Source organism: Aplysia californica, unplaced genomic scaffold, assembly GCF_000002075.1.
Source record: "Aplysia californica isolate F4 #8 unplaced genomic scaffold, AplCal3.0 scaffold00496, whole genome shotgun sequence".
In the NCBI taxonomy this organism is placed as follows: Eukaryota; Metazoa; Mollusca; class Gastropoda; order Aplysiida; family Aplysiidae; genus Aplysia; species Aplysia californica.
The window spans coordinates 280315-293834 of NW_004797766.1; the positions used below are offsets into that span (position 1 = coordinate 280315).

Genomic DNA, 13520 nt, shown 5'->3' on the forward strand with positions numbered 1-13520 from the left:
CTGGTTTGATTTGCTCCTTCTCGTCTATCAAACATCTTATATTTCCTCCTAATCTGTGGCACTTTTATAATATGATCTATTTTTTTTTTGCAAGTGCTGTTAAAGTTTTACTAAAACTAAAACTCCTTTAGTACTAGTGCTGGATCTTCGTTTCCACTGTGAATGTGGTTACCATGAGGGCATACGTATATCCAACTACATGTATATGACAGTACAGTTGGTTGGTGGGTGTTCTGGTGTGGTTTGCTCCTTCTTCTTTATCAAACGTCTTTCGTCTTATCTCTCCTTCTTGTTTTCTTTGTTTGTTACCCTCTAGTAGCACCTCTAATTTTCAGTACTTGTGTTATGGCCTATTTGTGTTGCAAGTGCCGCAAAACTCTAACTAAAGGTAAAATATAAACTATTATTACAAACCATTATTATGTAAATTGACTGCATGGTGTAAAACTCCGCCATACCCCATTTTATAAAGTGACGTATGACGGAGTCAAACACAGCGCAGTTTAAATATATATACGTTCTACTGTATATAAATGGCATAGTTGTGACACTCATACGCTGCCGTCTGTCTGGGGTGTTTTTTCTACATGTTGAAAGAGTTTTGCAGCGCTTGCAACGCAGTTAGGTCATATAAGTGCCGAAGATATTAAAGATGTTACAAGAGAGTAACAAGCACAAAAGAAGAAGGAAAAGAGAAAAGGACGATAGATGTCTGATAGGAAACATGGGGGGAAAAAACACACTTGAGCACCCGCCAGCCTCCCAAATCTAAGGTGTTTTCATTTGGTCACACTTACTGTATCTTCCGTGTAGAGCTATCATACTGGTCTGTCAAGAAAGGAGGTCCAAATCTGAGAAAGGTCAAAGCGATTTCTCCCACCCCTCTTGCAATATGATTCTTCTTAACCCTTTTGTCTTCATGGGGGATTAGCGGCACTCTGCTTTCAAAATCACTTGAATTGTTTGCTTTGAGGAAGAGTTTTACGGCACTTGCAACACAAGAAAGTCAAATAAGTGCCAAAGATTAGAAGTAATAGTAGAGAGTAAGAAACACAAAAAAGGAGGAGAAGAGATCAGGACGATATGTGTTTTATAGGAAAGAACTAGCAAAGTACTCCAGAGCAACCCCCCCCCCCCAAAAAAAAAAACCCCCAAAAAACCCACGAACAACAACAAAAAAACCACCCGCACCCGGATTGTTTCCTTTTGGAAGTTAAACGTCAACAATAACGATAACAGAAACAGCAACTACAACAACAAGAACAATAACAGCATCAGTAATAACAGCTACAAACACAACAACATAGTTTCTATTAAATTTGTGTTGGCTCATGCTTATAAGTGTTTCCGATAACCTTCCTTTCAGGGAACCAAAGATATACTGGCGATGATGAGAGTTTAACTGAATTCAACATGGACGTCAACGGGCCCAGACCGGATCCTGTCTACTTGAAACGGTAAGCTGATATTTCACAATATAGTGGCACCATATTCCTCAAATGCTGTGAATTGTGTTGATTTTCAAGGTTGGGGGAGGGGGGTGTTAAACAATTAATTACAACCAATGGCAGGAGTTTTTCCCTTCTCTTAAGTGACGTACATTGTGTCGATCGGGGTGTGAAACAAACAATTAGTCGTTGTTGTCTTCTTAATTTCATGACTATCTTTCTTTCTCTTTCTTTTCTCTCTCTCTCTCTCTCTCTCTCTCTCTCTCTCTCTCTCTCTCTCTCTCTCTCTCTATCCCTCTCTCTCTCTCTGTGTCTTTCACACACACTCACACACACACACACACACACACACACACACACACACACACACACACGCTTTCTCTCTCTGCCACTTTCTCCCCTCTGTCTCTTTCTCTCTGCCCCCCTCTCTCTCTCTTTTTTCTTTCTCTCTTTTTTCTCTCTGTCTCTCCCTCCCTTCATCCTCTGCTCAAATGTGCGGGCCAAAGGACTTTCAATCAATAGTCATTCAAAAATCTTTCAGAGCATGCTACCCCTTTCTATGAATGCAATAAGGAATCAAATTCTTCTTTTTTAAGTTCTAGTAAGGCATTTGCAACACACAATTAGGTTGTATAAGTGCTGAAGCTTAAGAGGTGTTTCTAGAGAACGACATAGATGGTTGATAGGAAAGAAGGAACAAACCACATCAAAGCACCCACCAACCACCCACTCGAATTTTAAAAAAATATTCCCCACTGTCCTTCCAGTGAGAAACAACAACGCCTGAGCCTGGGAGCCACCAAACACCCCCACGGCAACAGTCCTTGTGTCGGCGTCCACCCCCAGACTGGACAGCAGCGCCCTCTTCGCTTCGGCAATGACAACAGCAGCGTCAACAGGCAGTCGCGGACGCAGACCACCAGGCCTGACCCTATCCCAGGCAAGTGCATCTTGTCTGTGTCCGGTGTAATTTTAATTACAGTTTAGAACAAGTTATTTATTCATTTATTCATTTATTCATTTGTTCATTTGCTCATTCATTCATTCATTCTTTCATTCGTTCGTTCATTTGTTTGTTAGTTCATTTGTTCGTTTGTTCATTCATTCATTCATTCATTTATTTATTTATTTAATTAAGGAAGAGGTTTTGGGATAAAGCCTGTTTGTGTGCCAGGGATGGGGGTGGGGTTCTGATGACTTAGAAAGGTGCTTTGAGGAAAAGAAGGTTGGGAGAGACAGCTTTCCTCCTATTTTATCTTGCCAATGTGAGTGGAGGAGTAAATATTTTGACCAGTCTCTTTTGTTCCATCTCCTCCAGGCCAGCCGTACGCTGGAGCACCTGCCCAGCGCGTGGGTAGCGCCCCCTTGAGGAAGATGGGCTGCAACCAGCCTCCCATAATACGAGGCAACGGAACTCTAGCCAACAAATCGGTCAGTGGAGGCTTTTGTTTTCAAAATAATTCCTTGTGATACCATGTCGTTCACACCACTATCATAATAATATATGTACTAATTGCCTACACTGTCCATATTTTATGTGACCTTTGCTAGAACGTGATGATCCACATATTATGTCACAAGGGACAAGATCAAAATTACTTCACATTTTAGAAGAAGTGAAGTCATCTGGGCTCATCAGAAGTGTTTTTTTCTATCAACACACATAGGTTTCTCTTTGTTTGTGTAATTACATAAAGGCAAAAATACTACACAAGCTACAGTATTAAGGGATTTCTATTATAATTTTGGAAATGTGTATTGTCAGGTTCAGGCTAAGGTCAACAGACTGCATGCAAAATTAAAAAAGATGCTAGAAAATATCTCACATTCTGAGTATTCCGTTTCATTCCATATTTTGTTCAGCTTTAAATTGAATTTTTTTTTTTTTTTTTCTCACCAGTTGATTGTTGTGGCGTCATGGTGCACCACGTTTAAATGTATTTTATACATTGTTATCTTTTGTGTTTGGGCAAAGATAGTAAATAACAAGATGGGCCACTCAGCCAAAAAAGTGTCTGCAGGAAGTATGCTCTTTGCTTCAGATGGCGCTGCAGTCTGTTTTGAAGCTCTCTTTCGTTTTTCCAGAAAAAGAATAGGAATAGCACCTCCTTGCGTGCGCAGATCGACTGCTGTTCATCAGCAGTTCGGGTTCGTTCAGTGCGGAGTTTTAGGGTTTTTTAAATTTTAATGACCTCTCACCTTTCATTCTAAAGTCAAATTAAACGAAGAAAACCATCACCCTTTCCTCCGGAAGAGGTTTTTTGTCAGCGTAACCATTTTAAAAAAGCGTTCTTCCGAAATTTATCCCAAAACTTGCTAGTTTCACTTTGATTTTTTAAAACTCAAGTAGGGTAACTCTGTTCGCAAAGAGTGCGCTTTTGTGAAGAGGGCGCCACCAAATTTTGAGGACACTTTTTTAATTGGCTCAAAGAGAGAAGTGGCCCATCTTGTTGTGTACTATCATTGGTTTGGGTCATGCATAGATGTGCTTTATTTTGTGGACAACTGCATTTTTGTGGACTACTGGGCTCTCTTGATTTTAAGCTGCCTGCCCCCACTCCTCCCTCATTTGTCCCCTGAATCAAGCAAAATTGTTTATGGAACGTATTGGGTACGTCACAGTACAAGGAAAAGATCATGCAGTCCACAAAATGTGACAGAATTCTCTCAATATATTGGGTTTCAGTCTTTAGGGTTGTGCAAGATACAATGTTTTGACACTGCAGACATAAGGAAAGACGTATCCAATCACCCAACAACAATCCATTCAATCCTTCCATGAAACTTTCACCAAAAATCCAACTTGAAAAGTGGCATACCTACCTTTTCTAACATACAGGGTGTCTTTTCGTGATTTAAGAGACAGCGAAGATTGTTCTGCAAGATGGGTTGTTCCTCAATTTGAGAAAATGAACTATACGTTCTCAATGGCGCGGAAAAGGGGGCGGGGGATTTGAAAAAAAAACGTGCAGTACCAGTATGTTTATTTCAGAGTCTGAAGAAGTTTTTATACACCAAAATGGATCACTCCTTAGTTTGTGGCACCGAACAAGAATTAAAAAGATTCTCCATAACTTTGGTAGCGACATCTATGTTGTTCTTTTTATCGCACGCACGTCTCTACTTTAAGGAAACAACTTCATTATATATTTATTTATATAGAGCGTAGGAGTGAAGATTGTGACCGTCGAAATTTATTGAAAATTCGAACCAACACGTCTTCATTAGCGCTAATGGCGATTATAAATGGAAAAGAGATGACGTATCTTACGAACAATCTTCGGAGATGGCGAGTGTACAAAGTGATTCATGTCATGTGGATGAGATGGCTTTTCGTTTCGGTTGCTTTGTGCAAAGGCATATGGAAAACTTTTTGATTGCTGTCATCATAACAAAGCTTTTATTTTTGTTTAAACTTTTGATTTCTTTACAAAATTTCTTGAATAGCCAAAGCTATACTGCTGCTGTGTACGAAGAGTCGGAAAGAAATTCTTGTTGCTTGGCTTATGAGTCACCTTGCTCTCGCTGTCTTTTTATGTCAGGCCGCCTGTATCTGGCTATTTTTTAATTTCTTAGATCTGCATTTCTTTCTGTCTGTCAACGTATTAAACACCCTTGTTTTAAATAACGTTGTTTGTATGTTTCCTCGTTTGTGTCTGTTCCTCATCTTTTACATTTGGCCAAAAATCACTCCTGTATAAATCATACTTAACTGTACTTTTCTCTCCACAAAACGTAAACAATATATATATATATATTATATAATAATAAATTGTTATTAGGAACTTTCATCTGACGGCCCACAAAACATGTCAAGAAGAAACGGCTGACGTCACAACGCCGTATGTGTCGTTGAACTCTTGAGAGAATGCCACCCACCCCTTCCCCAGATTTCACATCCTCCTCCACATAATCTACAATCTATCTGATTCTCTGCAGAACAAGAATTTCCTGAACATGTTACTTTCTGACAGCCCACGTATTTGACCCCCGTAACTCTGACCCTAAGACCGCATGATCTGTTTACAAGTAAAGTTCTAAAAGAACAATTGTAATTTATTTCTGTGGTGCTGTTTGTTGTGTTTAGAATGGCTAACATTGTGAACTGAACTGCTTTTCTTTTGGCTCAGCGCCGTTTACTACCATAATATTATGGCAGTGCAAATATACACGCACAGTTATTAGTTTCACGCTTTTATAAAAGGGAGAGGAGCAATTTACAACACATATACCACCAAAGCTTAGTATCGTATTCAATACTATAATATTATAATCCCGCAGTTTTATGAAATGTAACTTTTCAAACTAGCCAGTTTAAAGATATCATTTTCCAGTATCCTGTCTTAATGAATATTACAGAAATGTTGTGTAAAATGTCACACCTATAGTATGAAAAGGAAAAACTGTATTAATGCTAAAGTGAGGGACAAAAACCACTTAATCAGAAAAAGAATTCACTTGTTTCATGTACAAAGAAGACGCGACGTTGTGTACAGGCAGCCGTTTAGCTTTGGCTATATCTTTGTCTTAATAAGATTTCAGATCACGATTCAGAATTTTACAATTATTCTCTCACAGCAAGGTTTGAGGTCCAAATTTAGGCCGGTAGTCGAAAATGTGTTGTTTTTAAAAAATCTGATCGAGGTTTGGTTCCGAAAGTCACAGGATAAAAAAGATATTGTCTAGAGATGAAAGGGGTAGAATGTTCATGCCTCTTATACTAGGGTCGTCCATATGCCTTTGAACTGAAGTGAGATACCACATAGGTGTATCGAACATTTCTTGTTGTTTTTGTTTTTCTTTCTCTCATAGATGCTCGTGGTTGTAATATAATTGTGTTCACTCGCACTTTAACATGACAATGCCATAACCTGTCCTTATAATCTTATAATTATTCTGTGCTACTCAATTTCCAAAGATGTGCAAAAACTTAACCCCAATTTCTTATCGACGTAAACACAGAGAACACACGAGATAAAAAATAATTGCACTTTTAAGATTTTTTCTTGAAATGGTACGTGACCCACTGTTATACTTTTTCAGACATTGTAGTGGGGGTAGATTTGGAAAGGAGGGGTCTCTTCAAGTTTGACTATAATAAAAGAGATAAAAGAGGTTGCACAGTATAGAACATTTTGTTGCATGCTTCAAGTCTGATACCTTTTTTGGTTATGTCGTCTGATATGTTTCCTTCTTACTTTCATGTGACAAGATCTTGTCCTTATTCGACACTCCCACTCTATTTCATTAAGCTTGTAGGCTGCTACTTTTCTCTTTTTTTTCTGAAACAGAGCTCAAGACAAAATAGCTGTATGCCACTATTGGCACGCGTTTCTTTTCGGTTTTTTTAGGGGGAGGTGGGTTGTAGTTGTTCATTAATTTTGAATTCTTGTCAAATTATATGTTTTCTGACATACTAGTAATACTACGACGTCGCTATTCTTCACTGAAATTCAAACGCCTAGATGCCATAAATTTCGTGCCATTGATTTGTCTCTAATAAGTTCAACACTCTATTAGACACAAATGAGCCGTATTGAAGACCGATCGTTCAATTTATGAATATTATCCTGGTTGCATCTCAGCCCATTGTCCTGTCTGTTGGAGTATCACACCTATGTCACTGTGGGTAGTGCGAGTGATTCAAATTTTACGACTGCTGACTTCATGGGTGGTTGGTGAATGTCTCGATGTGGTCTGCTTCTTCCAAATACTATATTATGATATAGGCCTACTCTCTTCTTTGCTCATCTAATTTGTTCCGGGTGGCATATGGTCGATCCCCCACGACATTGAATTAAATATTTTAATTCGAGTAGAGAAGCATATTGGCTCAATAACAGCCACCTAGTGCTGGGAAATAGCAAGACAGACGGTCAGAAACAACAACAAAAAAAAGGAAGAACAGAAGTAGAACCTACCGGTGGTTTCCTGTGACTACTCGACTATCATGTTGTTCCGATTCTTTCATTAATATTTAAATGAAGTATGGATCGACATTTAATTGTCAACTGTAGGCTTTGTATGAACGATTGGTAGACTCAAAGCAAAGTGTACTTAAACTAGCGGATCTCTGGCGAAAATTACAAAGCAGGAAATGTCCATTTACATAAGGTGTTCTCTATTAGATTTTGCTTTCAAATGACGCTTCCACATGCGGTGCAGGATAATACTGATATCTTGAGTAAAATGGCAAGTTGTTTTATATCTCCTTTTTCGGAGGTTTGATATTAAGTTTGAATGCGTTCAGGTCAGACACGTGTGATCCAACTTCGAATGTCTACCTTTTCATGATTGGCAATGAAAATAAATAATGTTCACCTTTGTAGTTGTTACGGTACTTGTTTTCGTTTGTTTTTTTCCCCTCTTAATCAACATAACATTAATTTATGCACGTCTACTCTGTGCGGTTTCTTTCTAGGCTGGGTCCATTCGTATGGCGCCATCCTCCCCATTTTTACCCCCCCTTGATGAGGAGTTATTAGATGAGGAACGCGAGCGTGCCAACTTCTTGATTCAGTACACGTCATAGGTGTGTGCATCTTTGTTTGCTTTGTTGTGCTTTAAACTGTGTAACCACGTATGTTATTACAGTGTGGTTGGTTTCAGGGTGCGAAGTATGTATTTTAGGCCCAAGTTTGGAATAAACGCGGGGCTGATCTCCGAACAAAAGTAGGCCTAGGCTAGTTACATTGTATAGCAATGACTCATTCCCTGTGGCTGTAACTGTGATATCATTTCCTGCCGCGGGGCGAGAGCAGGACATTGTTTTTGGCATTCGGTGTGATAATACGGGTTTAAGATGCTCTGAGCTCTAAAACATTATAAGATAAGATGGGACCTCCCATTTTTACACCCATCGCCAAGAGGACTGAACCAAGAAGGGGGACGTTTCCCCCAAACTATCCCAGAATGCCTTGTTAGGGATGTTCAAAGTTCAAACAGTTGTCAAAGCATAGTACCGACCGTACTAAAGTCACCCCTCAGATGCAGTTTAGGGTTTTGGTAGTGCCTCTATTTCAAAGTCTTGCCTGTCAGCACTAAACTGCTATGCTGACCATAGACGTCGTCATATTATCTCTTGATGATTGAAAATTGTCCCATTATACTGAATAAATTATTAGTTGTTTTCATAAGAACGACAGCAGTTTAGTTTTTGTTGAGTTTTACAGCACTTGCACCCCAAAAAGGTCACCATAAATATAAAAAATTAAACGTGTTGCGACTAGAGAGTAACATGGTAGAAGAAAAAAAAAGGATAGAGATAAGGATATTAGATTATGTTTTGCAGGAAAGAAGGGGCAAACCACAACAAGGCGCCTGCCAACAACTCACAGCGCGATAGCAATAAAGCGAAATAAAGAATGTTGGGGGTGGGGCGAGGGGGCGGAGGGATGGACTTATGGACTTCATACACACAATGTATAGAAATTGCGTACAGACAACAGCCTCGCGTATCTTAATATAATATACTTCGCTCCCTGAGAACAGCTACAATGCAATATGTGCATGCAATGAACACCTGGTGTGCTTTTTCCCTTGTATCACATCTGAGGTTTGCTTGGAATTCTCAACAGCACCTACTGACTGAGACTGATGTGCAGCCTTTGCTAACCACAAACTCTTTGAAGTAGGGGTGCCACAGAGAAGGAGTAAGATTCTTAACATATACCAAATTGTATGCAAAAAGATTGTGGTGATTTGCAAACCAAAAGCACTCACAAAAGACAACAACAACAAAAGAAGTAATGGGTACAGAAAATAAGAATCTTGGGTGAAGGAATTAGCTGATATTCCAGGAAAGTGGCATCTCTATAGAAGTGTTGTGGATTCTTTTTTTTTTTTTTTTTTTTTTTAAAGTGTGTCGCACTGTTTTCTAATTCATATCATTATAGTTTGATACTGCACCAAGATCGGCACCAGGCACTCCTAAGTCATTAGATTGTTTCCTTCAGATTACCCCATTGTCCTGCAGCAGATTACAAGGACTAGTGTATCCTACATCGTTTGTCCATATATTTGAGATTCAGCCTTCTCAATTATTGTTGAGTTTCATTCAAGACATTACGTCAGTTTGAATACCACGATAACAAATGCAAACATTTTTCATGTCGGCACAAAATAATTATATATGGAAAAATTTAACCAAGTTTTAATGTAAATATTTACACAAGTCAGCAGATTTTATCAAATTTAACCAAGTTTTAATGTTAATATTTACACAAGTCAGCAGATTTTAAAAAAACAAACAAACAAAAAAAACTTACAGTGAAAAACTTTCCAGTCTGAAGTACATACTGAAACGGGATATAATAATATGAGATTTTGTATTTATCTAACAAAGGTTAAAAATTTTGGATGAACTGGGTCAGGTGTTTTTGTTTAAACGCAATCATCTCCATCTTTCTCGCATATGATATTATGGCTTTCTGTTTCCTATGAGCTGTATTCTCTCTTTTATGTAAACAACTTATTGTCAATCCGCATACCACAAACGAATGTATTTCAATAAGCTTGATATTTCACTCTCTGTATCAAATAGGGCAACCTCTACTAGTTAGTGGGTATAAAACAGAAAATGTGTGGCTTGTTTCTTCAACTGCAGATATTTAATGTAAAATCCAACTTTTATCTCAGTCTCCAGCTTACCTTTCTAAGAAAATCTACAAAACATTTTATTACAAGTACAAGATCATGGGACACGTTACAAATGCTTTATATATGCATACAAATTTGTAATTAATATAAGTAATCATTTATGGAAAAAATTTAACTTCCCCATCTTAGGGAATGGGGTATATTTTCTGTCAGTTGAGTTTGCTGATTTCTTGAAAAGGCGAGTCAAAAGTAGACAATATTTTATCGAAACGAGGTCATGCTGACACAGCGGATCAGTGTTATGTACTGTGTATAAGATCATATTATTTTGACACTCACTATAGGTCTTAATTTTTCTATCATTATATTAATTATTGATATAGGCTTTCTATTTTTAGGAACATTCTAAACTGACATAATTAACAACCATTCTAATGTCCCTATATTTTCATGCTGGCATAATAAGTCTTTTTTGCCATTTTAACCTGATACTCACAATAATATCAAATTTAATTAACTGTAATTTTGTTTTGTTCGTTTTCTCAGATGGAACCCGGAGAGACCTGTGAGGGTCCCAGTGCGTTCATGAAACCCCACACGCGCTTCGATGCAGGAGTGGACCAAGTCCGGTCGCAGCACCACCACGACTTCCTGCCCCCGATGCCCCGCCCACCACAGGCATCTTGGTGAACACCTGGACTCCGGCCCAGCTTCTGGCGGTCCGTCTCTGGCTGTTTCGCTTTCGATCTGATGACAGAGTCCTCGGCGCTCGGGGGCTTTGGGAATGCGTTGTATAACAGAAGCTAGGGTCGAAATAGCCGCGGTTCCACTTTTCGCAAAAAGACAAACAACAAACAAAAATTTTCAAAAGAACGAAAAAGGAAAGAAAGAAAGGAAGTAAGCATTTCACAGGTTTTCAACAGTTTTAGAAAATAATATGTAAGTTATTGTAAGCATTCGGTTGAGTTATTACATTTTTAATATTGTGTAAACAATTAAAGTTTATGCTAAAAAAAAATTGTGATTAAAATGTATAATACATTATTTCTCGTATCACGACAGTGCTGAATGTTCTTTAAAAGAAGTTAAATATTATAAAATGGAATAGAAGGAGTACATACGACGAAGGACTAGTTAACTGAATTGCAGTCTGCCTGTTGGACTGTCTCTGTTTTAGGGGTCATATTTTAAAGTAATTGATCTTCCAGTTGAATGGGACATCATTTGGTTCCTTAGAAAATTGTCTTACTTTAAAAGTAGAAGTGCCAATTCATTGACATCAGAATTTTGCAAATGCAGGGAAAAAACACCCCCAAGTTCTAGACACATTATGTTATCTTAAATAGACTCTTGCTTTCGGAAAACATTCAGAGATGCTTACACATGGACTGTTTGTTGAAAAATCTGTGATAAAAATTGACTTCATGTTTGTTTTACTCTCTGAAGACGGATAGATATAATCATTATTATATTGATGCTGACTGCTGTAATATTATTTTCTTACATTTATGTAAAAATATGTTTAGAACCCATTTTGTCATTTTTGGTCTGTTTACAACCATTGCTCTAAGAAATGGTTGAAAAGCCTGTACTGGGGAGACTTCATTTTCTTTCTTCTTTTTTTTTTGCGATCCTTTCATGAATTATTGCTCATGTAGATTTTAACCTTTGTTCTGTGAGAAAAAATGATTAATTTCATAAACCTTTTCAATGTTTTTGTCTCACGGTGCTTACGATAGCATTTTGTGAGAAATATCTCAGATGACATGACATCACGGGCTGTCTCAAGACACACACACACAACACACCTGTACACACATATATGCACGTAAAGAAACAATCATAATACTCCAAGAGCAAAGCAAGACACTTACAAAACAAACAAACCAAAATCAGTTATATATATATTGTAAAGTCTATATCTATATAGGCTCATGTAGGTATAAGTGAAACGATTCAGGCTGTGGTTATTTTTGTGATGTGATCGTATATTATTTTAATTTAAACAGACATCTTATTGGTCTGAATGATGGTTAATATTTTTATTAATTCAATATTCAGTCTATTAACTCACTTGATTTTAATGCGACTTCTATGCAAGAAAAAATAAGTAAAATAGTGAGTTATGTACGAGGTAAAGATTTGTATGCTTCTGTATTTGTATTATGAAACATTTGATTACAACAACTTGAACAAGGTACCTATTGTGTAAACCTTTGTACAAGCCGGAATGATGTGTGTTACAAGCGTCATATACTTCTAAATTTCAATTATTGTTTTTTCGCTGCGACTGATGAAGTGCTAATGCAACTCACTAAGAGGGAAAAAGAGATTAAGAGTTCTACCAGGTTATTTATCTCTCTCGCACATGACTCAAATATTATATCATGATTTTGTGAGTGAAACTAAGTGTGTATCCAAAGTCTTGATAACAAAGAAAATTATAAGAATGTCTATTTACTATAAGAACAAAAGTATTTGCTTTTAGAGAATAGCTCTTAGAGTCTTTCCTTATTTTGTCACTTTCAAAATCCACTTTGCTATTTGCCAGTCAAGAGTCAAGAATTGCTGATTCCAGATCATTCAATGTCCATTCTGAACCAACACACACATTTCTTCATTGAATCAAACATTTTTCCTGTACTATTTTAAGTTACTCTCCTTATGTCACTCTATGCATCAATTGTCAGTTATTTGTTTTACCAATTTGTCTCGCTTACTTTATTTCTATGGATGAACTGAAATTACTCCCTGTGTTTGCTCTAGTTTATTATAAAAATGTTGTCTGTTAAAGCAATGAGTGCCTTCTCATTTGCCCAAAACCTGTGACGTAATTCAAACCGTCCTTGAGCCCAAAATATATTGATGTGACCTTGTAATGTTGCCACATTTATCTAGTTTTTAAGACTTTTCATTTTTTATACACGTTTCCAGTATGCTAAAATAGCTACCAATAAGCCGTCCAACCTTTTATGATTTTCTGATAAAATGAGGGAATGAATAAATTATATGAATAATACTTACTATTAGTGAACTAGCGTCTAAGCAATTTCTTTTATTAAATAAATCATCTTGAAAGAAACTGCATGTTTTCTTTATATAGTTTTCTTTCCAACTCTTATTTCTTGTTAATGCCTTGCCTAAGACTATATTCAACAATGATACCATCCATATAGTACTGTCTAGCATGCATATAGGGAAATACCCAGATAGCAAACAGATTATCGTGTCTCGAATGTTTTCTCCTGCATTACATTCTTTGCATGTAAAACACACACATGGCCAAAGCCATATATAAAGATAAAATTTTCGCACCTCGCCAATTTCGCTCTGCGTGTGCTAGACTGTATATATCTCCAGTACTAGCAGAGGACCTGTAACTATCAGTTCACAATATTTGATCAATATTGAAATGTCAAAGCCTGTGCGTACTGACAGGTGTGTTGTGATGGTTAGAGTTAGACATCAGCCTTT

The 13520-nt window shown here is 37.5% G+C and overlaps 1 protein-coding gene across 1 annotated transcript in view; it reads left to right on the forward strand.

The window, feature by feature from the left end:
* Positions 1-13131, forward strand: part of LOC101852566 — a gene marked incomplete in the record, with an annotated part of 59417 nt that extends 46286 nt beyond the window's left edge. Inside the window, 4 exon segments of the mRNA XM_005105860.3 lie at positions 1367-1457; positions 2216-2388; positions 2767-2879; positions 10593-13131. Of these exon segments, the coding sequence (XP_005105917.2) occupies positions 1367-1457; positions 2216-2388; positions 2767-2879; positions 10593-10736 (521 nt within the window).
* Between the last annotated feature and the right edge of the window lie 389 nt (positions 13132-13520).